Source organism: Orcinus orca, chromosome 19 (genome assembly GCF_937001465.1).
Source record: "Orcinus orca chromosome 19, mOrcOrc1.1, whole genome shotgun sequence".
Taxonomy (NCBI): Eukaryota; Metazoa; Chordata; class Mammalia; order Artiodactyla; family Delphinidae; genus Orcinus; species Orcinus orca.
In genome coordinates this window covers 4962484-4987727 of record NC_064577.1, presented here as the reverse complement: position 1 = coordinate 4987727, position 25244 = coordinate 4962484, and the positions used below count along the sequence as shown (strand labels likewise).

Here is a 25244-nt window from a genome sequence, read left to right as displayed (position 1 = left end):
TACGAAGTCTTCAAAATCTAGTTTGTATTTTACACCTATAATACATCTCAATTTGGACTAGCCACATTTGAAGTGCTCAATAGCCACATGTGGCTAGTGGCTATGGTACTGGACAACACAGTTCTAGAAAAGCCCATCCCCTGAGGGCCCTGAAGTTCGTAACATTATAGTTTTTCCTCTCTGGGTTATTGCCTTTTCCAAATTCATTATGACTTAAGAGTGTAAATAAGGTGCCGTGAGCGTTCAAAGGAACATACTTCATCATAAACTAACTCTGGGGACTTCCCTCGTGGCGCAGTGGTTGAGAATCCGCCTGCCAGTGCAGGGGACACGGGTTTGAGCCCTGGTCCGGGAAGATCCCATATGCCGTGGAGCAATTAAGCCCATGTGCCACAACTACTGAGCCTGCGCTCTAGAGCCCACGAGCCACAACTGCTGAGCCTGAGTGCCACAACTACTGAAGCCTGCGCACCTAGAGCCCGTGCTCTGCAACGAGAGGCCACCCAATAAGAAGCCCGTGAGTCGCAACGAAGAGTAGCCCCCGCTCACCTCAACTAGAGAAAAGCCCGCACGCAGCAAGAGACCCAAGGCAGCCAAAAATAAAATAAATTAATAACGTTTAAAAAAATTATATAAAAAAAAAACCTGTAACTCTGAATACTTAACTTTAGGCTGTTTCCAAAAATCAATCCCACCTCCAGTAGCTAATTTCCCACACAGAGGGGTTTCAAGCGAGAGGAGAATGCAGTAGTCGGTAGTATGGGTGGCAATCTTGACTCTGCCATTTTACTACCTGTGGGCATTAGGCAAAAGACATTATCTGTGACTCGGTTACTACGTCTGTAAAACGGGGATATTTACGGTGCCTACTTCATATGCCCTTTTGGGGATTAAAGGAGTTAAGATATAAAAGGCATTTGGAAGAGTGCCAGGTGCCTAATAAATGTTCAGTACTTGTGAGCTATTATCGTTCCAGTAAACTTGTTGCGGACCCTGAGTTAAGTCCCAAGAAAAGTCCAGAAATTCTGAAGAGGCTAAATGACAGCGCAGGCTGAGAACCACGTCTCAGGCCATCACGGACGCAGGACCTATGCGCGGACCGAGCAGCCTACGTAAAAAACGCTCCACTCACCTTCCCTTCTATACCCCCGACCGGCTCCTGCCGGTCAAGGCTGAGATAGCTGAGGGAAACCCGAGGAGAAACTTCCTAAGGCCAGGCCACGGGGACAGCTTTTCCGACAGGGTGTGAGACTGGCCTACTCGAAGCAGGAGGGATGGACTCCTCAACTGTCCAACTTCCCGGTCACCCTCTCGGAGGTGAGGCCGAAAGGCTGGCTTTCGGGCTGGAGCGCGTCCCGGTGGGTTGGGGGTCGGTTCGCTGAGCGCGCGCGCACAGGGGGCCGGGCGGGGCGGGTCCAATACAGGCCCCGCCCCAGCCCGCCGGGCTCGAGCCCGGAGCGGACGCGCCCACCTGACGCACTGAGACTTCGCAGCCAATCGGGAAGCGCGGAGCAGGTTCAAATAAAGACGGCGGGTGAGCATGGCGTCGCCTCTTGCGTCTAGGAGGTGATCACCCTGTGTTGTTTTGAAGATGTGGCGGGTGAAAAAACTGAATCTTAGCGTGTCGCCTTCGCCCCAACCGGTGAGCGGGAGGGCCTCATGGAGAGAGAGAGCTGGGCCGGGGTTTTGGGTCGGGGTCGCTGGCAGTGCCGGGCGTCGTGGAAAGCAGGGTCGAGCCTGGGGACGGGTGCGTGTGGAGTCTAATGCTGGTCCTGATGTTCAGAGGACTGGGGTTGGAGCCTACTCTTGTTATTGCTCGTGAGCTTCTTAGGGAGGGACGGGAGCTTCTTAGGGCAGGCTGGCAGAGCCCAGGCTTTCTCACATTCTCTCTTCTGTTTTAGGGAAAAGCAGCTATGAGAACGCCTCTCCGAGAACTTATCCTGCAGCCTGGTGCCCTCACCAACTCGGGAACAGGGCCCCCGATAGCCTACTCGTCCACCTCATCACTGTGCAAGCTAGGGCTGCAGGTGAGATTCGCCTGGCCAGCCTCTCGACTGGGCTCTTTGCCGAGGCGGAGAGCTCAGAGGAACAGAGGGCCAGGGTTGGAACGTAATTAATAACGATAATGAAGTTTCCTTCTTCGGTGACATCCATTTACAGCTATTCAGGCCAACAGAGAGGTACCCTAGGGTCGCTAAAGGAAGTCCACTGAGAACCCGCACCTCTATTTAGCTGTTAGTTTTTTTTATCATCACCTCCCCCGTTCAGTCTTTACCAAACGTCTCAGAAATAACTATCACTTTGGTTAGTGGTCTCCCTCTTTTTTTTTTTTTTTTTTTTTGTGTTACGCGGGCCTCATCACTGCTGTGGCCTGTCCCGTTGCGGAGCACAGGCTCCGGACGCGCAGGCTCAGCAGCCATGGCTCACGGGCCCAGCCACTCCGCGGCATGTGGGATCTTCCCAGACCGGGGCACGAACCCGCGTCCCCTGCATCGGCAGGCGGACTCTCAACCACTGTGCCACCAAGGAAGCCCCGAGTGGTCTCCCTCTTAATAGGGACTCACTTACGGAGAAGTCAGTCAGTTTTAAGAATGAGGCAATGTCCATCCATTCCCAGAGGTAGTCAAAACTCCCCTGGGATCAAGTTACACCCCTGAACCAACGGAGTTTAAACTAGCTCCTTGTAGAACTGCCCTCACTGAGCTGTACTTTTGTGAAAGGTCTTGAGAGACATAGCTATGTAGAAAATGCTTTTCAGTTCAAATAGTGAGGATTGACTGTATACATTTCTCTGCCTGTTACTTTTCTCATTTAACAATGTGGTTTAAATCCCTCCATGTCAACTAGTGTAGCGCTAATTCATAAGATACTGTGGTATGCATCAAGCATAATTTAGTCATAAATGGTCATTTATCTTTCCACTTTTTTTTGCTAATGCAAACAATGCTAATGTAAATATCTTTGTACTGATACCTTTATTTCAATGAGATACATTTTCAGGAGTAGGATTATTGGTTTGAAGGAAAGATATTTTTAATTTTAAATTTTGTCAGATTGCTATCTAAAATAGGTATTACAATTCATATTCTCTCCAGCATTGTATGACGATATCCATTTCCCCACATCACCTCTTGTAGTAGTTGTTAGAGATCTTTAAAATTTTAGCCAGTCTGATGTGGTATCTTATTGTTACTTTAATTTGCATTTTCCTGACTACTAGTGAGCGTATCTCTTACATGTGAATTGGTTATTTGAGTTTGCTCTTTTGTGTAATGCTTATTTATATTATTTGCTCACTTTTCTATTGGGTGGTTAACTCTTTCATCATTTTCTAAGTGTATATTATAAATAGTCATCATTTGTCATGCTTTTTAGCTAGTTTGTAATTTTCTTTTGATTTTTACCTTTAATCCAGGGGTTATCTAGGAGGGGTTCTTAATTTCCAAGTGCTTAAAAGCCATTTTGTGTCACCTTTTAAATTTATTTTCTTGCATTATGATCAGACTGTAATCTGTTGTCTTTGTAGCCAAGTATAGGATGAATTTTTCTGAGTGTTCCATGAACATATGAAAAAAAGCATATTTACTATTCAAAGGATGTCACATTCTATTATATCCAACAACAGATAGTTAATTACTCTGTCCTTGCACTTTTTTTAGTCTGCCAGATCTGTTGAGTTCTGTGTTGTCCTTGTCTGGTTTTGGTATCAACATAATTTTGGCCTTGTAAAATGAGCTAGGAAGTATTTCCTTCTCTTTCTTTAATTTTTTGGAAGAGCTTGAGACAAATGGGTATTAAATCTTCTTTGAATTTTGGTAAATTCAACCTGTGAAATAATCTGGTCCTGGACTTTTGTTTTCTGGGAGGTTTTATTTTTAAATTAATTAATTAATTTATTTTGGCTGCTGTGGGTCTTCATTGCTGCGTGCCGGCTTTCTCTAGTTACGATGAGCGGGGGCTACTCTTGGTTGTGGTGCGCAGGCTTCTCATTGCGGTGGCTTCTCTTGTTGCGGAGCGTGGGCTCTAGGCACACGGGCTTCAGTAGTTGTGGCGCGCAGGCTCAGTAGTTGTGGCTCGTGGGCTCTAGAGCGCAGGCTGAGTAGTTGTGGCACACGGGCTTAGTTGCTCCGTGGCACGTGGGATCTTCCTGGCTCAGGGATCGAACCCATGTCCCTTGTATTGGCAGGCGGATTCTTAACCACTGTGCCACCAGGGAAGTCCCTCCTTTAGCACTTTGAAAGAAAACTTGAAAATTTGAAATAAAATACATGAAAGTACATAAAACATTGAGCCTAACAAATTTGTATAAAGCACACATCGTTGTAACCTATACCCAAGGACATTGCTAGAATATCAGAAGTTTTAGCTCAACTTTATGTTTTAAAATTTCATCCACTGCTGTAAATGAGAAATTTCATGTAAGTCTAATTCTTTTTTTTTTTTTTGTAAATAATTGGTCTTTATAATCTAAAGCTTCTAAAATAGTTTTGTTGTTCTGGTAGTTCAGAAATTTTATCATTTTTTTGTCAGTCCTGCTTGGAACTTGGTGAGCCATTTTAACATGCAAACTCAGATCTTTCTTTACCTTAGAGAAATTTTCTTCTAATACTTGTTAATCAGTGCCCCACCTGTACGTGTTCTCTTTTCTCCTTGAACTTCTTTTATTCACATGTTAGGTTTGCTGGATTTATCTTCCAGTTCTCTTAGCTTTTCCCTCAGATTTACCTTTCTTTGTATTTTTGTCTTTAAGATATGTCTTCCACTTGATTGTCCAGGCCAGTAATTCTTGTCTTAACTCTGATCATCCTCTTCCAATGCATATTACTAAAATTTTTTGTTTAAAAGTAATATTTATTATTTCCAGAAAGTCTTTGTGTGTGTGAGTTGTACTCCGATCTTCTTATGTATGCATACATTTTTTTGGTGCAAATTGTTATCTGTTTCTTCCGTCAGCTGTATTTTGGTAGGACCTACCTTTCCTAACTATCTTAGGGTTTGTCCTTTCTCTGGCTACTGGATCCACATAAGTACATTCATATTGTCCTTTTTTTGTTCATTAAGTCTCAGGACCAGCAGCCCTGCAAGTGGTAGAAAGTGCAGTGGTCTCCATCCCTATGAACCAGCAATTGGGAGGTTGTCACTCCCTTTTCAGGGCACCAGGAAGAGTCTTTCTTCTCTTCATTCTCCTTTGCTACAAAGGCTAGAGCTCTTCAAATCCCAAGGATTGAATGGCTTCAACCCATGTGTTCAGGATACCCTCAGTTCTTGCGGTCAAGGAGACTAGGTCACTGGCACAGGTTGATGTTGCCCTTTCTTCCTACGGTACATGGATCTCTGTGGGCCAAGTGCTCTCTCAGTCTAGTCCCCAATTTCTCATCTGTTCCAAAAGGACTAAAATCTTAGACCAACTGTAGAACTTGAGCCAGGGATCCCTCCTACCCTAGAAGTGGGTTGGAGTTAGGATTGGAGAAGAGGGGGGTCACTTTCAAGCTACCATCTTCCCATGACATGGATAGATTATCTTAGCCTTGTTTATACTGTGACCTGGTTCACTTGGAAGGACCCAGAATGGCTTCCCAGCTTTTCTACTGGGTCTCTGTAGTAAGTAGCAAGGCTTAGCCAAGGTCTTACCTAAGTAAAGGTAATGAGAACTCTTTCCTTTTTTGAGTTCAGACAGTATCCTGCACCCATAACTGTATATTGGGAACCAGAACTGACTGTATTAGTCAACTACTTTTGTTTCCTTTGGCAGGAAGGCAGCAACAACTCATCTCCACTGGATCTTGTCAATGCTAAGAAGACAGACTCCCCTTCAGAACAGTTCAGCCATCCCTCAACATGTCTAGAAGCTTGTCAACATGAATCAGATGAGCAGCCCCTAAATCTGATTCCCCAAACCAATTCTACTCCCAGAACATCTGAGGAAGCAGTAGACCCACTGGGCAACAATGTGTTTAAAACCATGGTCCTTGTACCTTCTCCAGGGGGGCAGCAGCAAAACATTACACTCGAGGCCCATCTAGATACCATGGCAGAGACAAACAGCTTCTCTCTAGATGAGCCTTTGAGGACAGAAGATCTGCTGAGAAACGGCGTGGCCCCCTGCATGGAAGACAACTTTTCAGAAATTGTTCCTGCTATGCCTGAGAAACCTACATTTCAGAATCCTCCATCTCATCTGTTGGAGTACCCACAAAATTCCTGTTCTGAGCAACAGCTACACTGCTCCAGGGAAAGTCTGAAGGACAGTAGGACTGAGGCTGTGCCTGAGGACCTAGTCCCTTCTGAAAGTAATGCCTTGTTGCCGTCCTCCCCGCTCTGGCTTTCCCCTTCAACTGTCTTAGCAGCAGACTTCCCTGTCAGTCTTGTGGACCCAGGGGAGGAAATTTTAGAGCACAGAACTACAGAGGAGAGAGAAATGAGGTTTTCCACATTCCCTGAGGAGGCTGAATTGGGAGATCAAGCACTTGTCTCAAATATGGACGATATCCCATCCACAGGCCTGACCCCAAATCCAGGAGAAATGGAATCCCAGGCAGCTCCAGGGCCAGCAGTAGATGCTGGGAGCATTCCCGTCTCTGATATGGGGCCTTGGATGTCTCCCCTGGCCTGGTTGGAAAAAGGTGTAAATACCTCCGTCATGCTGGAAAATCTCCGCCAGAGCTTATCTCTTCCCTCTGTGTTTCGAGATGCTGCGATTGGCACTACCCCTTTCTCTACTTGCTCGGTGGGGACTTGGTTTACTCCCCCAGCACAGCAGGAAAGGAGTACAAACACATCCCAAATAGGCCTGGTGGGCACCAAGGACAGTACTTCTGAGACAGAGCACCTTCTATGGGGGTAAGTATCCCTGTATCTTTGTGCTCCTGGACCTGCCACTCCCATCCCTTTCCCTCTCTTCTCCTCATGTTCTTCTCTTCCTACTGCAGCCGTCCTCCAGATCTGACTGCCTTATCTCGACATGACCTGGAAGATAACCTGCTGAACTCTCTTGTCATTCTGGAGGTACTCTCCCGCCAGCTGCAGGACTGGAAGAGCCAGCTGACTGGCCCTCACCCAGAAGTTCAGGACAGCAGCACACAGACTGACACCTTTTCCAATGGGGTAAGAAGGTTCTTCCCAAAGTGTGGAGGATCCCAGTGGGCCCTCTTCCTTAGAATATGTATAAAAGCTGAGGATCTGGAAAATCCCTTAGAGCTGTTGGTACTCACTATACCCCTGGGGTACCTCAAGACCTTCCAAGGTGAATGCAAGCAAGGAAAGTTTTAAAGGAATCGGTTTCTAGATCTTCATCTTCCAAATGCACTCTTTACTAATTTGTTTTCTTTCCTACTTCCCCATTCTCAGTTACCCTTGCCCAATTTACTAACTTTACTATAAAGAAGAGCATATTTACTACCTGTCCTGAATCTTACATTGTCAAGAGGCAGCATTCAAAGGACAAATAGAAAATATTTGTGTACGTGCTGAGAAGGCAAATGACTGCAATGATTATGTAACATGTCATTTTTGTGTGCTTTCAACAAAATTGAAGGAAGACTCCAGTTATGTCAGTGGATGGAAGTTCACTGTGAGATTTTCGGCATGTATCTCCAAAGGAGCTCCTAGAATTGGGTGACATGCCCTTCTTCCCTTCTTTCATTCCTACTTACTCCCATTATTTATGTGAAGAAATTTTCTCACAGAAATCTTTTTTTTTTGGCTGCACCACATAGCTTGTGGGATTTCATTTCCCCAACCAGGGATCGAACCCAGGCCTTTGTCAGTGAGAGCACGGAGCCCTAACCACACAACCACCATGGAATTCCCTCACATAAATCTTGTATCTGTAAGAATGGAAAATAGGCATAAAATTCTTGCTGAACTACGTCTTATTGTAGGAATTATAGTAATCACAGACACATGAACTAATAAGGGAAGGGATGCTCCATCTATTTCATTAGTAGATGGATCTCCAGTAAAATTTTACTGGATATGTTTATGATTTTAATTAAAAATTATATTATTACAGTGATTAGTATACAACTGATGAAAATATTTCTCCATCCAGAGGAGAGTTTTCTCACTTAAAATCTTATGTGGGACTTCCCTGGTGGCGCAGTGGTTAAGAATCCACCTGCCAATGCAGGGGACACGGGTTCGATCCCTGGTCTGGAAAGATCCCACATGCCACGGAGCAACTAAGCCCGTGTGTCACAACTACTGAGTCTGTGCTCTAGAGCCCACGAGCCACAACTACTGAAGCCCGCACGCCTAGAGCCCGTGCTCTGCAACAAGAGAAGCCACTGCAGTGAGGAGCCTGTGCACCGCGACGAAGAGTAGCTCCCATTTGCCACAACTAGAGAAAGTCCGCGCACAGCAACAAAGACCCAATGCAACCAAAAATAAATAAATAAATTTAAAATCTTATGGTCAGAGGAATTAAAAATTTTTTTAAATTTATTTAAATTTAGATGAACTTTTGTTGTCGTTGCAGAGATACTAAAGTGTAAAAGTATGTTTTATTAGGATAAAATTCTGAGAGGAGTAAAAGTAGAGGTTCAAGGAGAAAAAGGGATGATATAAAATTTCTGTTAAAGAAGAACTTCGTGTATTTTTTAAAAATTAATTAATTTTTGGCTGCGTTGGGTCTTCGTTGCTGTGCAACGGGCTTTCTCTAGTTCCAGTGAGTGGGGGCTACTCTTCGTTGCGGTGCGCTTCTCTTGTTGTGGAGCACGGGCTCTAGGCGTGTGGGCTTCAGTAGTTGTGGCACGTGGGCTCAGTAGTTGTGGCTCGCGGGCTGTAGAGCACACGCTCAGTAGCTGTGGCACATGGGCTTAGTTGCTCCGCAGCATGTGGGATCTTCCCGGACCAGGGCTCGAACCCATGTCCCCTGCATTGGCAGGTGGATTCTTAACCACTGTGCCACCAGGGAAGTCCCCTTTGTGTATTTTCTAAAGGTATCAAATAGGTATTAAATCATTATGGTTTATAAAGCAGAAACAAACACACCATTGTAAAGCAATTATACTCCAATAAAGACGTTAAAAAAATCATTATGGTGTATGTAACATTTATACCATTGGGTATATTTAAGACTGATGTAACAGTTTTATTTCAAACTGTCAATGTTTATAAGGTCGTGGAAATTACAGCCTTTGTAACGATTTAAACGTAAGGGTACTCCAGCTTTCAAAATTACTGTAGGAGATATGAGAGGAAAACAGTTTAAAGACCATTGTTCTAGAGGAGTCTTGCTGTGAGAGCACAGGCCGAGGAAGTAAGGGAATGTGTCAGGGAAGGAATTGAGGTCCTTAGTGTTGTGCCTGTTGAGGTAATAGGTGGCTGCTGCTAAGAAGAGATGGTCTCGGGAATTCCCTGGTGGTCCAGTGGTTGGGACTCCGCGCTCTCACTGCTGAGAGCCGGGGTTCAATCCCTGGTCGGGGAACTAAGATCCCAGAAGCCGCGCAGCGTGGCCAAAAAAAACCACGATGGTCTCTAAAACTCCAAAGACCTCCTTTGAGTTGAAAATATCCTCAAAATAATGACTTTACTTTTTGTCAAAATCCTGGAAGCCATAGGCTCATCATTCCTGTATTTTCTTATTTTTGTATCCTTTCCTCTTGTCCTTGACCTTGTTCCCCATTCATGAGTTGGCCTTGTACCCTCTTTCCTTGAAGCTTGCCAAATCCTTTTAGAGACCACTGGAGCAGAACCAAAGAGAGGAAATGACAGTGCCTTCAGCCATTCCCCATCACAGTGCCATGTCCTTGCCGCTTGGCTGCCTCATTCACGCTAATCTCATCACCTGCCTGACTGGCCAGCCCTGAGCAGTATGTGTGCCCTGTTCCAGGGCTCCAGGGGTAACTCTGTGCCTTACTGCATGATGCAGTCGGGAACAATGTCTGCTTTGCTGGGGAGGGGAGCGATGAACTCCAAGAGATCTGCGTCCTTACATCCAGGCTGCTGCAGCATCGTGACTCAGCACTGCTGCTCCAGCACTAGGCTTTTTCCTAGACGATGGCTGCCTTGCAGCAGTAATGAAGGTTCCCCACTTTTCTCTCAGAACTTCAAAGTTTCTCTACGGCTCTGCTGCCTTTGAAATCATACTTATCTACTCCACATAGCACACTAAGATTTTCGTCTGCCCCAAGATAATGAACAGACCATTAGAGATTAAGAAAATTAAAATGAGTAGTAAATAAATATTTGAGAAGGTTACCATTACTGGTAATCAGAGAAATGCAAATTGCAACATGAGATGCTATTTTCTTCTGACAAAAGAACAAAGAATAAAATAGATAATAGTGGTAAGCATTGTCCTGTCGTCAGTAGGGCATAAATTGGTTCAATCTTTTTTTTTTTATGCTTTAAAACAGTTATATTTAATATTACATTTAAAATTTTTTTCTCTTGTTTGAACATTATGCCTTTAAACGGGTTCAGCCATTTTTGAAGGCAATTTCAACTGCTCAAAGCAGTTCAAACTTTTTGATCCAGTAACCCCACTTCTAAGGTTAAATCCTAAGGGGAAAAAAAAATTCTGCATAAAGATGATAACTTAAAAAAAATGAAAAATAATGAAAAATAATGGTACATCCATAAGATGGGATATCCTAGTTATTTAAAAGTATATTTATGAAGAGTTTTTTTTTTTTTTTCCAGCCATGCAGTGTGGCATGCAGGATCTTAGTTCCCCCACCAGGGATCAAACCCATGCCCCCTGCAGTGGAAGTGTAGAGTCCTAACCACTGGACTGCCAAGAGTTTTTAATAGTTTAATAAGTTTAATGTTCATGGTTTTTAAAGAAAGGAATTCAGAATCCGCCTGCCAATGCAGGGAGCATGCGTTCGATCCCTGGTCTGGGAAGATCCCACATGCCGTGGAGCAGCCAAACCTGTGCGCCACAAGTACTGAGCCTGCGCTCTAGAGCCTGCGAGCCACAACTACTGAAGCCCACGCACCTAGAGCCAGTGCTCCACTGCAATGAGAAGCCTGTGCACCACGACGAAGAGTAGCTCCCACTTGCTGCAACTAAAGAAAGCTCACACACAGCAACGAAGACCAAACCGTAGCCAAAAATAAATAAATAAATAAGACCCCACAAGCCCCATGGCCTAGCCAAAAAAAAGATACCTAGAGATCAACATAAATAAATAAATAAATAAATAAAAAGAAGAAAAAAAGGAGTTCAGAGTTCATATAACCTCTAAGAGGCTTTGAGGTGAGGTAAAATATCAGCAGAGGTTAAAAATGAGTGATGCTCCACTTTGATAGGTCTCCCTAAAGCACACATCCCAGTCTCAGGCTCTCAGTGAGGAGACTAAATGTAAACTCAGGGCTAAATAACATGAGTATAATAAAATTAAGTAAGAAAAGCAGGACCCCACATTTATTTATATATTATAATCACAATTGTGGTTTTTCTTAAGTATTACTGTCTTTCATCAAATCTAAGATACTATCAATATTGAATGCATACCAATGTCAGTGGTGTTAAAATGTAAAAAGACAGGGACCTCCCTGGTAGTTCAGTGGCTCAAACTCTGTGCTTCCAATGCAGGGGGCACGGGTTTGATCCCTGATTGGGGAACAAAGATCCCACATGCTGCGCAGTGCGCCAAAATAGAAAACAATTGTAAAAAGTCAATCATCTTAGAATTTATTAAATATAGTTCTTTCTTTTTTTTTTTCTTTTTTTTTCGGTATGCAGGCCTCTCACTGTTGTGGCCTCTCCCACCGCAGAGCACAGGCTCCGGGCACGCAGGCCCAGTGGCCATGGCCCACGAGCCCAGCCGCCCCGTGGCACATGGGACCCTCCCAGACCGGGGCACGAACCCACGTCCTCTGCATCGGCAGGCGGACTCCCAACCACTGTGCCACCAGGGAAGCCCTAAATATAGTTATTTCTTTGTAAATCAGTAGTCTACTACTTTTTTCTCCCCCTGACACCTGAGGGAGGTAACATACTCATCAGTTACAGCAAATCCCTATAGCAAGGAAATCTGGTGTGGAGGTATATTGAAATCTCTTGGGGTGGGTGCTGTACTGTTGGTTGAGAATCACTGCTCTAGGGGTGAAATTGATAATGATTCTTTTTCCATTTTATTTACTTTCCTATTTCCAAAATTTTACAGTAAACACATAATCAGAAAAAAAAGTTATTTTAAAAAATAATTTTTTTACCTACCTCTGGATTTTTTCTGACTTGGCTTCATCAAGCTGTGAGCCTTGCTCCTGATTTTAATGGGAAAGGTTCCTGTATCTCGGTGGGAGGGGGAAAGAGCTGCTGGTGGTGCATGTGGCCTATGCAAGAGGGGCAACTCTGTTTCTCCAACTAGATGAGTAAGAAACCTCAGCATCTTCAGGAGAGCCAGGAGATTGGACAGGCTCTGCGGCAGGCCAGGAATGTCATGGTAAGTGTTGACTGACCTTACACCGTTGCTGGGTCTCCTGTGAAGATCAAGAATGGCGACTCCTGAGCAGTTAGCAGATGATGGATGGTACTCAGCCATGGTAGTGAAGGGAGGTTTCCTTTTGTTAAGAACATCTCTTCCTTATTGGGAGCGTGAAATTGGGGTTGGTGGCTTCCTCCTCAGTGTCCCAGCTTACTTCCTGCTTAATGACTTTATTTGATCTAGCCTAACCATCTCTCCCTCTACAGCAGTCATGGGTGCTGGTCTCTAAAGAGCTGATATCCTTGCTTCAACTATCTCTGCTGCACTTAGATGAAGATAAAACTGCTTTGAGTCAGGAGGTAAGCAGCATGCAGATGGAGGCAGAGGCCTTTGGTGGGATTGAAATTCAGCCAAATAAAGAAACCAGACACAGTATATGATTCTTATCTTATAGTCTTGGCATACAGAAACCTTGGTGTCCCGCTGTTTTGATGTGTTGAAGAAATTGAGGGCAAGGCTCCAGAGCCTCAAAGCAGAAAGGGAGGAGGCAAAGCACAGAGAGGAAATGGCCCTCAGAGGCAAAGATGCGGTAAGGTGTCAGGCTTTTGTTCCTGGATGTAGGAGGTCTCTTCCTAAGGTTCCTGCAGGAACATAAATTGACTTGAGACACAGATGGGTGGCCTGAGAACTGCTTGCCCTGGGGAATAATGAACTAAACTGCTCGTGTGATGGATAGTTATGGCTTTTTGTGCTGTATCCTTCCTCTGCCCGCAATGTCCTCTCAACCTCTTCTCTAAACAGGCAGAGACAGTGCTAGAGGTTTTCTGTGCACACGCCAGCCAGCGCATCAGCCAGCTGGAACAGGACCTGGCATCCATGGGGGAATTCAGAGGCCTTTTGAAGGAAACCCAGACCCAACTGGTAATTGAAGGCATATTCTTTCCTGGGATCCATACTGACACACTGGGAGGATGGTCATGTACCCCTACTTCCCTGTGTCCACAGGGAAAGGGCTCCCTCCATTGACAATCCTTCTCATGTAGGTCGGACTTCATACTGAGCAAGAAGGGTTGGCTCAGCAGACAGCAAGTCTTACTTCAGCCTTGCAGCAGGACTGGATATCCATGCAACTGGATGTGAGTATTTGGGGCCATTATACTGCTCCTTTGCTCACAGCCAGCCCTGTTAGGAGTCTTGTCTCAAGGGTGCTCTTCTGACCTGCTTGCTTCCCCTGGTAGTATGTAACATGGACAGCTCTGCTGAGCCGGTTTCAACAACTCACAGAGAAGTTTACAGCCAAGAGCCGGCAGACCCTGCAGGAACGTGATGCTGCAATTGAGGAAAAGCAGCAGGTACAAACCAGGAGTGGGGACTGCTTAGGCCTCGTTTCCTCCTTCTTCTCTACAGAAGGCCTTTCTGATGAGTGGTGTCATTAGCCTCTTCCCTGGGACCTGTCTTCTTCCCATCTGTGGGTTTGGAGACCAGCCAGTCCCTTTGCTATAAGATGGCCTTCAGCACCTTCTTCAGCAACTTTCCTCCTGTTTCTACTTTTTCCTGAGGATCAGACTCATTTGCTGCAGTGTTTTTGCCCAGGAACAATGTGGTTTATTGTCCTGTCCAGAAAGAGAAACTGGACTAAGTCTTGGGACTTTTGATTCAGGGGGAGCTGTGGGAAGAAAACTGTCTTTTTCTCCTAGGTTTCCAGGGAGCTGGAACAAGTCTCTTCCCATTTAGAGGACTGCAAAAGCCAACTAGAACAACTGGAGTTGGAAAACAGTCGTCTGGCAACAGGTGTGCGTGTGTGCATGCGTACAAGCAGTTGTACCCTGCTGAGGCTTGGGGTGTGGCAGTAGTGTAAGAAAGTGCTCTAGGGCACTTGTCTTAGAGCAGAAGTGTGGGGACGTTTGGGCCTGGTGACCACATGGTGTCATTGGGATAATTTTGGTCTAGATCTCCGGGCTCAGCTGCAGATTCTGGCCAGCATGGAGAGTCGGCTAAAAGAGCTACAGAGTCAGCATGCCAATTGTACCCAGGACCTGGCCATGAAGGATCAGTTGCTCTGCCAGCTTACCCAGAGCAGTGAGGAGAAGGCTGCTCAGTGAGTTCCTCTCAGGTTATTGTGGCAGTAGGCATCCAGGATATGGGACCAATGGGATCTAACGTAAGGTCTCTGGCAGATGGCAAAAGGAGGAGATGGCATTAAAACATATGCAGGCAGAGCTGCAGCAACAACAGGCGGTCCTGGCCAAGGAGGTGCAGGACCTAAAGGAGACCCTGGAGGTAAGGAAGATGGCTTGGGGCAGGGGAGCTGCAGGAGTGTGACTCTTCCCTGATGGTATTGAGGTGAGGTTTGAGACTCAGGACTGGAAAAAGCCTCTGTTCCCAGGACTCTAAAATTTCCCACTTAGATGCATTTTCCCCCTCCCTTCCTTTCTCCTTGCCTTCCTTCCTGCTCCTGTCTCCCCAGTTTGCAGAACAAGAGAATCAGGTTGCTCACCTGGAGCTGGGCCAGGTTGAGTGTCAGTTGAAAACCACCCTGGAAATACTCCGGGAGCGCAGCCTGCAGTGTGAGGACCTGAAGGACACCATGGAGAACCTGAAGTAAGACCTCTACCTTTCTGTGCTTCCCTGTTAGTGTTTATCTCAGGACTGCTTCTAGAAGCTAAAGTCTCCAAGAAGGGAATTGTGACAGGGTCTGAGAGCCTCTTGTTTCCCCTCTTTGAACGCAGTTCTGTGTGGGGATTTGGAGAAGTGTTCAGGGAACGTCACCTGGTGTTTGGCTGTCTTCTCTGTTCCTTCCTTATTTCAGGGCTAAACTGGCCAGCACCATGGCAGAGAAACAGCAGCAAGACCTGGAGAAGACACGCCAGTATTCCCAAGAGCTAAGGGTGCTGACTGAGCAACTCTGGAGCCTGACCCTCTTCCTACAGACAAAACTGAAGGAGAAGGTAGGGTCCGGGGTTTCCTTCTCTTCCCTTACAATTGTATCAATATCTTCGAATAAAGACGGTTTTATTTCTTCCTTTCCGAACTGTATACCTTTTATTTCCTTTTCTTGTCTTACTGTGTTAGCTAGAACCTCCCCTATAGTGTTGAAAAGGAATGGTGAGAGGGGACATCCTTGCCTCGTACCTGATCTTAAAGGGAAAGCTTTGAGTTTCTCACCTTTAAGTATGATGTTAACTGTAGGCTTTTTGTAGATATTCTTTATCCAGTTGAGGAAGTTCCCCTCTAATCCTAATTTACTGAAAGTTTTTCCACTTGTATCCTTATTGTATAGAATGGTCTTCCTAAAATTCTACTCTCATCCCATCTCTGTGACCTTCAGTGATTTTCAGTTGCCTACAGGATGTCTTCAAGCTGTCACTCAAACTTTTCTTCTTCTGTCTCCTACCTCCCTGTTATGAACCCTTTACTCCCATAGACTGCCTACGTACTACACACATGTCTCATCCCCATTTGCACCCAGATGCGTGCTGTTACCATGTCCGTTCTCTTCTATCTTCAAACTGGAAATACCTTTTCCTTCCTATTAAAATCCTCCCTGGTTCACCTTCTTCTTTGAAATGTTTCCAAACATCAGTGGACTCAGTGATCTCCTGCTATATTCCTCATGAACTTATTCTCCTTTTGCACTTGTATTAATTTTCCTTGGATGTTTGGTCTCTTCAACTAGACTGTATTTAAAGAAAGCAGAAATTTAGCCTTGCTTCTTTGGCTTCCCCACAGTGCACACTGAACAATAAATGGATATTTTTTAGAATGCAGCGTTAGTTAGCTTATTCAACAGTTAAAGACACAGCCAGAATCCTGAAATCGAATTGCTTATGATCTCACCCCATTCCCCAGTGTGTGCCAAGCACAGGAATCCAGTCTTGCAGGGAAGACAGACAGATGTAAACTTGTCATCTTGGCTTGTGATTATGTTAGAGGTTGCCTGGATGGCCACTGAGGGTTGCCTGGATGACCACAGAGAAAGGAGCATCAGTTTTACCTTTGAGAGTTAAGATGTCTTCTCAGAGCAGGTGACTCTTGGTCAGAGTCTTGAGGTTAGAAGTTTGTAGGGCAGGGTTGGGTATATAGGAAGGCCCACCAGGCAGAGGGAATAGTATGAAAGTCATAGAGGCACTATGGGTACTTTTTGTAGTGTCTACCTTATGACAAGACCTGGGTTAGGTGCTGGGACTACAGGTGAACAAGGCCAAGGCCCTGCTCATGTGGAATGTGGTGAGTTTGGGAACTGGGAGGTAGCTCTTTATGATTGGATTATAGGAGCTATGTGGGGCAAGGATGATAAGGAGAAAAGGCTGGAGAGCTAGGCAGGAGGCCAGATTTTTGAAGGTTTGAACTAAAGGGATATGGAGGAGGGGATGAATTGGATGAATTGAATACATATTTAGGAAGTAAAAGTAACAGAATGGGGACTTCCCTGGCGGTCCAGTGATTAAGACTTCTCCTTCTAATGCAGGCGGTGCGGGTTTGATCCCTGGTTGGGGAGCTAAGATCCCACATGCCTCGCGGCCAAAAAACCAAAACATAAAACAGAAGCAATATTGTAATAAATTCAATAAAAAAGACTTTAAAACTGGTCCACGTCAAAAAAATCTAAAAAAAAAAAGTAACAGAACGTGGTGACCAGTTTGATATAGGAGTACGTTGGAAGAGTGAATGATGATCTCTAGATTGCTGGAAAGATGGTGACACTCTAGAACTGGGATTGGCAGACTTTTCCTGTAACGTGCAATATGATAAATATTTTCGGCTTTGCAAGCCACATGGTCTTTGTCTCAACTACTCAACTCTGCCTTTGTAGCTCAACAGCAGGCATAGAGAGTATATAAATAAATGGATGTGGCAGTGTTCCAATAAAACTTTATTTACAAAAACAGGTGGCAGGCCACATTTGAACCACAGGCTGTAATTTGCTGCTCCCCTGTTCTAGGATCTTAAATACAGATGGAGGAATAGATTTTTGGTGGGGTGGGACAGGAAAAATGGTTAGCTCAGCTTCATACATACTAAATTTCAGATGAACTGTGGAGCAATCTGGTAGATTTTTCACAGGTAGTTGAGCCTTTGGGCCTGGAGATTGGGAGAAGTTCCAGTTGAGAGAGACAGATTGAAGGGTCATCCATGTAGAAGTGGATGTTTTTGTGGAGCTCCTGAGGTGAGGCCACCTGGGGAATGTAAAGGGTCAAGGATGAACCAAAAGGAGCCCACAGTTAAAGAAAGACCTGTGGATAGAGAGAAGAGATAGCCAGAAAGGTATGAGTCCTACCTGTGAAGGAGAGAGAGTCATGTCACACAAGTGAAGAAAATGAAGTTTCTAAAAGAACATGGTCATTGGTTATCACATAGGTCAGGTAAAATAAGACCTGAAAGGTGTCCGATGCCATTGGTGTACCAAATAATGAGAATTTTTGTGGAATGGTCGGGCAAAAGCCTGAGTGTAGTGGGCTAGGGAGTCCATACATGGTGAGAATTTTAGGCAAGAAATGTAGGCTTTTCTTTTCTTTTTTTTTTTTTTTAATGGAAGGGAAAAGAAAAGGCAGTAGCTAAAAGCATACTTAAGGTAAGAAGAAGGGTTTTTGGTTTTTTTTTAATTGTTGTTCTAGTGAGAGAGAATTAAGTTCAGGGAAAGGAGCTAATGGAGAAGTTGAAGATAGAGAAGAGAGGTGACATATAGAACAGCATCCCGAGGAGATGGCCGGTGAATAACTGGAAGTTCAGGGAACCCACTATCCCTGAAAAGCAGCTGACGTTTTTTTTTCCTTTGCCCTTAGGCTGAACCAGAGACCCTCCCGATAAGCACAGCCTGTGCTCCTTCCCAGGAACACCCTCTGCCCAGTGACAGCACCTTTTTGAGAAGCACCCTGACAGCAGTGGCAGATGAAGGTTAAAGGCCCTGGAATTCAGGGGTGGGAAAGTTGTGGCGCTGCTCCTGATATCTTCAGCTGTTGAAGATGCCGCCAACAGACCCTGTCTCTCCCTGGCTCCCCTGATGGCCGACCCTTGACTGGGTCACCCGAGGGGCCCTCTACCATGGTTGCATTTTGTTTTAGAGCCAGAATCAGCTCCTGTGCCCTTGCTTGGAAGTGACAAGAGTGCTTTCACCAGAGTAGCGTCAACGGTTTCCCATCAGCCTACAGGTTAGAATGGGCTCCAGGGATCCTGCCTCATTTCTAGATCTGGTAGTGATGATAAAGACTAAAGCAGTGAGAAGTGCTTTGCTCTAAAAACCTCAATTTTACTTGGGCTCATTTCATTTCTGCCTTTTGGGATCGGTAGTGTTCCAGACATTCAGATCCTGTGGGTGGGGAACATGGATAAGAGTTGTGGAAGTGATAGCTACACACTCCTTCCTTCCAGAGCTAAAGGGCTCTACCTCTATCTAGTACTTTGTCTTTCAGAAACCCCAGGCATCGAGAATAGCCTGGCAGAAATGAGTACTATGACTCTGGAGCTTCAGAGCCTGTGTTCCCTGCTGCAGGAGTCTAAAGAAGAGGCTGTCAGGACTCTGCAGCGAAAGATGTGAGTGGAGTGCAGTCTTGGTGAGAGGGGGCAGGTCAGGTGAGCAGCCCCTTATGTTAAGGGCCCAGGCAGCCCCTGGGGGGACCAGAATAATGCTGAATTCTTCCCTCCCCTAGATGTGATCTGCAGGCTCAGCTGCAGGCCCAGGAAGAACAGCATCAGGAAGCCCAGAAGGCAAAGGAAGCGGACATAGAGAAGCTGAACCAGGCCTTGTGCTTGCGCTACAAGGTGGAGGAGGGGCCTGGAAGTGAAGCGATGAAGAACTGGGGCAACTGTGAGGGCCCACTGGGAGCTGTTGTCTCTCCAGGAATCTGGGTGGTGGAGATTTTCCAACCATTGCCCTAGTTTTGCCCTTCCTGGGGTCAGACAATTCACATGTTTGGGAACCAGCTATAGACTGACCCATCTTCCAGGCTGACCTAGAACTCCAGGAGAGCTCTCTCAACAGGGAAATGTGCCTGGCCTGACGTAGCCCTAGAGGAAGAATTGGAGTGTTATCAATTGGTATCACCTGGGCTGAGCATGGTCAGGCACAAAATCCTATCTCCTGGCAAGGGCTGCAAAGAAGCCCGCTCTCCCACTGCCTTCTTACCTCCCTTTTCCTCACAGAATGAAAAGGAGCTCCAGGAAGTGGTACAGCAGCAGAATGAGAAGATCCTAGAGCAGATAGACAAGAGTGGTGAGCTCATAGTACGTTCATCATGATGCCCAGCCTCTGCCTTCTATGTCACTGGTAGCCAGGGTCCCAAATGTGGGAATTGGGTCCCCTGGTCTACCCTTGCTCACCACATGGGATAAGGATAGAGAGGACCTTTGAGGGCTACTAGATACCTCTCCATTCTCATCCCCAGAGGCTTAGAGAGGAGGTGACCCAGCTCACCCGTTCACTTCGTCGTGCGGAGACAGAGACTAAGGTGCTCCAAGAGACCCTGGCAGGCCAGCTGAACCCCGACAGTCAGCCCATGGCCACTAACTGGATCCAGGAGAAAGTGTGGCTCTCCCAGGAGGTGACTCAGAGTTAACAGAAGAGCTGGGCAACTGGTGGGAACCCTAGGCTGTGCCCCTACTGATCTGAACATATCTGTAGGTGGACAAGCTGAGGGTGATGTTCCTGGAGATGAAAAATGAGAAGGCAAAACTCATGGTCAAGTTCCAGAGCCACGTAAGAATTTCCATGTCATTCTAGGGCTATTTCCTGTCACCACTAGCAAGTGCCCTGCCATATTTATCTTTCCCCACAAGCTATGTTGTTCTTTTAAGCATAGAGCTTATGCATCCTATTTGCTTTTTAGAGAAATATCCTGGAAGAGAATCTGCGGCGCTCTGACAAGGAGTTAAAGAAACTAGATGACATTGTTCAGCATATTTATGAGGTAAAGGAGGGAGGGAGTTGATGCAACTAAGGCACTTGGTATGAGGCCTGGCCCAGGGGGTACTGATGAGTATAGTTGTGGTTCCCAGCCTTTGCTGAGAGCTGGGCCTGACTCACTATTGCAGCCTTCTCTGTGGCTTCCATTTTCACCCCTCTAACTCAGTGGGTGCTTCTTGGGGCTGGGAGCCTTGGGCCTTTGGCCTGTGACCCTGAGCTGCCTTTTCTGTATCTCTTGCCAGACTCTGCTGTCCATCCCAGAGGTCGTGAGGGGTTGCAAGGAGCTACAGGGATTGCTGGAATTTCTGAGCTAAGAAACTGAAATCTGGACTCTGTTTCACCCCTTTTTACCTGCAGTACTCCCTTACCCCAACACCAGGACCAATTGGCTTAGAGCCAGCTCTGTTTAATGCTATTTAAATAAAGTATATTTAATGTATTTCTTCAGGCTCACTGAGTCTTATTTCTTGGGTAGGAGGTGGGTGGATGAGGTCAGGGGAGAGGCAGCTTGGCCCTCTTGCCTGGGCATCCTCCACACACCCCTCCCACTGCATCCAGAGCCAAAGCCAGTCTCCCCCCACCACCCTGACGCCTTTTCTTCCCCAGATACTCTGGTAACTGGACTGCTTGTTCCCTGGCTCACTGCCTGTAGCCCTGGTGAATAAGGGGGTGAGGACAGAGAAACTCAGTTCCTTACTCTCTGCCCTGAACTCCCACACTGTTGGTGCCTGTGTCCCATCTAACCCAACCGTTGTGACTGTTTAGGTGACCCTCCTTCACCAGACCAGGCTTCGTCCCCAACAGCCATCACAGTGCTCTGCACATGGTAAAGGCAATTGTGGCAGAAATGAGGCGAGGCCATTTCCTGCCCATGGGGCCTTGGTGGCTGGCCCGCGAGGTGGGAGGGGGACAGTGCGCAACCACCTCGGAGATCCCAACAGAGTAGTCACTCCACCTCGTCGCCCCGCCTCTGTGGGCGTGGCCTCGCCGCTGACTCCAGTCCTGGGAGAGGGCGTGGTCAGGGCGGGGAGGTGCTGGCCCCGCCCTCCGGGGGAGTCACGTAGCTCTGCAGTCGCCACAGCCTCATTTACAGGAGCCGGGCTTGGAGCCACAGCTGCTGCGGACCTGAACCCGAGCTGCTCCTGTGGCTGCCGCAGCTAACTCGCCACGCACAGGTGAGACCCGGGACGAAGCGGGAGTTGCTCAGCATCTCCGCTTCCTCTCCCTGACTCTTCTTTCTGCCTTCCTTACCCTGCTCCTGGGGGCCCCTGGATGTGCCTTCTCAGCTCTCTCCTTACATTCTCTCTCCTTTCTGTCCACTGGAAACCCCACACCACTGCTCAGCTTCTCCCACACCACTCCTTCCTCTTAAGCTCTTATGCAGCTTTTCCAATCCTAAATCCTCTGCCTACTGGATTTTTCCTTGGGGTTAGCCTCTCTCACCCAGACCATTTTAATCTCAGCCTGCTGCCTCTCCTAGGCTGAGTTCCCTCTCCAGTTCTCCTCCCTTCATGGTCCCCCTGGTCTAGGTCCTTCCACCTGACTAGTTAACCTGTCTCACCATCATCTCCCCACAAGTCTCCTCCCTGCTGCTCCTGCATGTCTCCCTCTCTCTCCTCTCAGGCTCTCTCCTCATTCCTTTCAACCCTGATCCTCTACTTCCATTCTCCTGACTGCCTAGGCAGTTAGGTTCAGGGAATGGAGGAGAGGTTATGGAAGCCTCTGGCCGTGTTTTGTGCCACTCCTCCTCCCTACCCCCACTCTTTTCCTCCAGAAGCTGAGGGAAGAGGGGTGATGGGTAATTTTGCCTCATTCTGAAGCCTCTGAAGTAAGTGCATTTTCCCTCAGGGCCCTGCTGAGGATGAGAAGAGGGAAGGTGGAAAGGCCAGTGCTTACGCCCACCTGAAGAAGGGGCCAAATTCAGTGGAAAAAGGGTTGGCATCTTTATTTGGGCAGTAGTTTCATAAGAAGACCTGCAGCTTTGGGGCTGCTCACCTCCCCACCCCCACCCTGGGGCTGGGAAGGGTGCCCAACAGGGACAAAAGGAGATGTGGGAATTGGGGCCCTGAGCCTGCTGGCTGTCAGAGGAATTGGTGCCATTTTAATGCCCAGGACCCATGCCAAGGACTGCTGCTGCCCTGTTCCCAGGCCCTCCTTGTTGGGGTGGAAGGAAAAGGCCATTCCTCTCCATATGGACAGGAGAGGAAGCAGAGGAGGTAGTGGGTGGGGTCCAGCTTTTATACCTTGTCTCCATTCCACAGAACTGTCACCATGCCCCACTCGTACCCAGCCCTTTCTGCTGAGCAGAAAAAGGAGTTGTCCGACATTGCCCTCCGGATTGTGGCCCCAGGCAAAGGCATTCTGGCCGCAGATGAGTCTGTAGGTAGGTGGGGGCCTATGGTCAAGTGGGGAAGAAGTATCCAGGGAGCCCTGGGGATGACCTTCCCACCCTACTTCGTTTGCCCCCAGGCAGCATGGCCAAGCGGCTGAGCCAAATTGGGGTGGAGAACACAGAGGAGAACCGCCGGTTGTACCGTCAGGTCCTATTCAGTGCCGATGACCGTGTGAAGAAGTGCATCGGAGGTGTCATATTCTTCCATGAGACACTCTACCAGAAAGATGATAATGGTGTCCTCTTCGCCCGTACCATCCAGGATAAGGGCATTGTCGTGGGCATCAAGGTGCAGCCACTGGCCCTGGATGGGGGCTGAGCGTGGAAATAGGTGTGTGGGTGTGAGGGGTGGCAAGCGGAATCCTGCCTGGGTTCAGTTCTGTGCCTGTGTTTCCCCTTCAGGTTGACAAGGGTGTAGTGCCTCTAGCCGGGACTGATGGAGAAACCACCACTCAAGGTACAGAAGGGGTCGGCTTCAGGACCACAGGGTTGTTGGGTGGTTGCTGCTGGCAAAGAGGAGCAGAGTAATGAGGCTGGCACTATGCCTGCAGGGCTGGATGGTCTCTCGGAACGCTGTGCCCAGTACAAGAAGGATGGCGCTGACTTCGCCAAGTGGCGCTGCGTGCTGAAAATCAGTGAACGCACGCCCTCAGCACTTGCCATTCTGGAGAATGCCAACGTGCTGGCCCGCTATGCCAGCATCTGCCAGCAGGTGTGCCTGTGTGTGTGACAGGGGGTCAGATGGGTGCTCTGTGCCTGGGGGTGAGAGGGTTACATGGCTTTCTTCCATCTTACCTACTGCCCATCCCAAGATACTCTGCTCTTACCTGCAGAATGGCATTGTGCCTATTGTGGAACCTGAGATCCTGCCTGATGGAGACCATGACCTCAAACGTTGCCAGTATGTTACAGAGAAGGTGAGTCCACACCTGGGCACAGACATATACCACAGAGAAAGCCTGACAGGGAGCCTGTTCCCCACAGTCCCTGGCTCAGGTGCAGGCACCTTCCTCAAGCACTCTTTTACTTGATCCCAGAATGTGCCTGTGAGTCTGACCTATACCCACCCTCACAGTCATGCCCACCCAGCCCTAGACAGGGAACATAATGTAGTGAGTGGCAGGGGCCCAGAACCTTAGTAAACCTCCTCTGATCCCCAGGTCCTGGCTGCAGTGTACAAGGCCCTGAGTGACCATCACGTGTACCTGGAGGGGACCCTGCTCAAGCCCAACATGGTGACCCCTGGCCATGCCTGTCCCATTAAGTATAGCCCAGAGGAGATCGCCATGGCAACTGTCACTGCCCTGCGTCGCACTGTGCCCCCAGCTGTCCCAGGTACCACCCCGCTTCCAAACCTGTTCCTTTCCCTAAGACCCATTCTCACGTTCTTCCCCCGTTCTTGTGGCCTCCAGGGGTTCCTTACCCTGGAAAAATAAGGAGTGATCAATCAGTTTGTCTTCTCTTCTCCACCCTAGGAGTGACCTTTCTGTCTGGGGGTCAGAGTGAAGAGGAGGCATCTCTCAACCTCAATGCTATCAACCAATGCCCCCTTCCCCGGCCCTGGGCCCTCACCTTCTCCTATGGGCGTGCCCTGCAGGCCTCTGCACTCAACACCTGGCGAGGGCAACGGGATAATGCTGGAGCCGCCACTGAGGAGTTCATCAAGCGGGCCGAGGTTGGGAGCTAGAGGTGGTGGGGGGGGAGGTGGTGTGTAGCCAGGCAGGGTCAGCGCCCAAAGGCTGTAGTCTGGGAGGGTTCAGCACCTGTGGACTGGGTCAGCCTACTTACCCCCTTCCTTTTGCAGGTGAATGGCCTTGCGGCCCAGGGCAAGTATGAAGGCAGCGGAGAAGATGGTGGAGCGGCAGCACAATCCCTCTACGTTGCCAACCACGCCTACTGAGTACCCACTCCATACCACAGCCCTCGGCCTGGCCACCTGCACCCAGTTTTGCCTGTAGTTACGGCCATGAAGAGTGGAGATGCCTCCACCCAGCACTGAGTCATCTTCCTTTTTTCTCCTCCCCTCCCCTCTCCGATTGTTGCACCTGGGACCATTGGATGGGAGGATAGGGAGCCCCTCATGACTGAGGGCAGGAGAACTTGCTAGAAGTCAGAGCAGGATGCCTGGGTCTCCCCCGTGCCTCTGCCAGCCCCCACAATTTCCCCATGATGGGGTTGCTTCTCCTTGGGCTCTCCTTGCCCACCCTCTCTCCTGGGATCAGAGGGTAGGGCACCAGAGCTGACTCATGCTTTGGGTACATACCACATAGCAAATAAATGGTAGCAAAGCATGCTACTTTGTCTGTCTTCTTTACACATCCAATTCCCACCTCCCAGTTTCTGATCTCTGCTGACTACTGTCTCTGAGCCCTCTCCGACTGTGGAGGTGGAGAGGGTGGGTTTTGAGTTTTACTGGGCTTTAAGTTTGGGGGGGCAGGGGCACACCCAGTCACCATTCTCAGCTCAGGCTCTTGCTGTTGATGTCCGAGGCTGGAGCGTGGCTGTATGGAGGGCTGTGAGTCTTTCGGGAACTGCCACTTCAGAGGCACTTGGCAGCAGGTGCAGAAGGATGGAG

The 25244-nt window shown here is 47.8% G+C and overlaps 2 protein-coding genes across 8 annotated transcripts; both read left to right on the top strand.

Annotated features, from left to right (window-relative positions):
• The first annotated feature begins 1457 nt into the window (after nucleotides 1–1457).
• SPAG5 (sperm associated antigen 5) lies at nucleotides 1458–20716 on the top strand. 5 transcript variants are annotated; one of them, XM_033423389.2, is made up of 24 exons: nucleotides 1497–1642; nucleotides 1902–2027; nucleotides 5753–6840; nucleotides 6930–7104; nucleotides 12321–12395; nucleotides 12647–12736; nucleotides 12832–12966; nucleotides 13179–13298; nucleotides 13421–13513; nucleotides 13616–13729; nucleotides 14075–14168; nucleotides 14328–14475; nucleotides 14555–14657; nucleotides 14845–14978; nucleotides 15187–15325; nucleotides 18161–18272; nucleotides 18440–18526; nucleotides 18788–18908; nucleotides 19025–19136; nucleotides 19518–19598; nucleotides 19760–19915; nucleotides 19996–20070; nucleotides 20201–20281; nucleotides 20520–20716. In XM_033423389.2, exons 1-24 carry the CDS (start codon nucleotides 1592–1594, stop codon nucleotides 20589–20591), a joined length of 3582 nt encoding a protein of 1193 aa, XP_033279280.1. In that variant the 5' UTR covers nucleotides 1497–1591; the 3' UTR covers nucleotides 20592–20716. The 5 variants fall into 5 exon arrangements, 3 of the variants coding, with proteins under 3 accessions (XP_033279281.1, XP_033279280.1, XP_004267179.1); XM_004267131.3 differs by having other exon boundaries at nucleotides 12644–12736; XR_007473355.1 differs by lacking the exons at nucleotides 19996–20070; nucleotides 20201–20281; nucleotides 20520–20716 and having other exon boundaries at nucleotides 1458–1642; nucleotides 12644–12736; nucleotides 19025–19182; nucleotides 19760–19805.
• A 578-nt stretch (nucleotides 20717–21294) lies between these two features.
• On the top strand, nucleotides 21295–24960 carry ALDOC (aldolase, fructose-bisphosphate C). 3 transcript variants are annotated; one of them, XM_049701756.1, is made up of 10 exons: nucleotides 21323–21452; nucleotides 22126–22211; nucleotides 22539–22660; nucleotides 22747–22958; nucleotides 23072–23126; nucleotides 23221–23381; nucleotides 23503–23586; nucleotides 23830–24004; nucleotides 24145–24344; nucleotides 24474–24960. In XM_049701756.1, exons 3-10 carry the CDS (start codon nucleotides 22549–22551, stop codon nucleotides 24567–24569), a joined length of 1095 nt encoding a protein of 364 aa, XP_049557713.1. In that variant the 5' UTR covers nucleotides 21323–21452; nucleotides 22126–22211; nucleotides 22539–22548; the 3' UTR covers nucleotides 24570–24960. The 3 variants fall into 3 exon arrangements, with proteins under 3 accessions (XP_004267180.1, XP_049557713.1, XP_012387443.1); XM_004267132.3 differs by lacking the exon at nucleotides 22126–22211 and having other exon boundaries at nucleotides 21295–21452; XM_012531989.3 differs by lacking the exons at nucleotides 21323–21452; nucleotides 22126–22211 and adding an exon at nucleotides 21480–22105.
• Nucleotides 24961–25244: the final 284 nt, after the last annotated feature.

Coding starts and splice junctions, on each gene's coding strand:
- SPAG5 (XM_004267131.3), top strand. CDS start 1,592: ATGTGGCGGGTGAAAAAACTGAATCTTAGCGTGTCGCCTTCGCCCCAA. Junction 14,476..14,554: donor AGTGAGGAGAAGGCTGCTCA/GTGAGTTCCTCT, acceptor GGTCTCTGGCAG/ATGGCAAAAGGAGGAGATGG. Junction 14,658..14,844: donor ACCTAAAGGAGACCCTGGAG/GTAAGGAAGATG, acceptor CTGTCTCCCCAG/TTTGCAGAACAAGAGAATCA.
- ALDOC (XM_004267132.3), top strand. CDS start 22,549: ATGCCCCACTCGTACCCAGCCCTTTCTGCTGAGCAGAAAAAGGAGTTG. Junction 23,127..23,220: donor TGGAGAAACCACCACTCAAG/GTACAGAAGGGG, acceptor CTATGCCTGCAG/GGCTGGATGGTCTCTCGGAA. Junction 23,382..23,502: donor ATGCCAGCATCTGCCAGCAG/GTGTGCCTGTGT, acceptor TCTTACCTGCAG/AATGGCATTGTGCCTATTGT.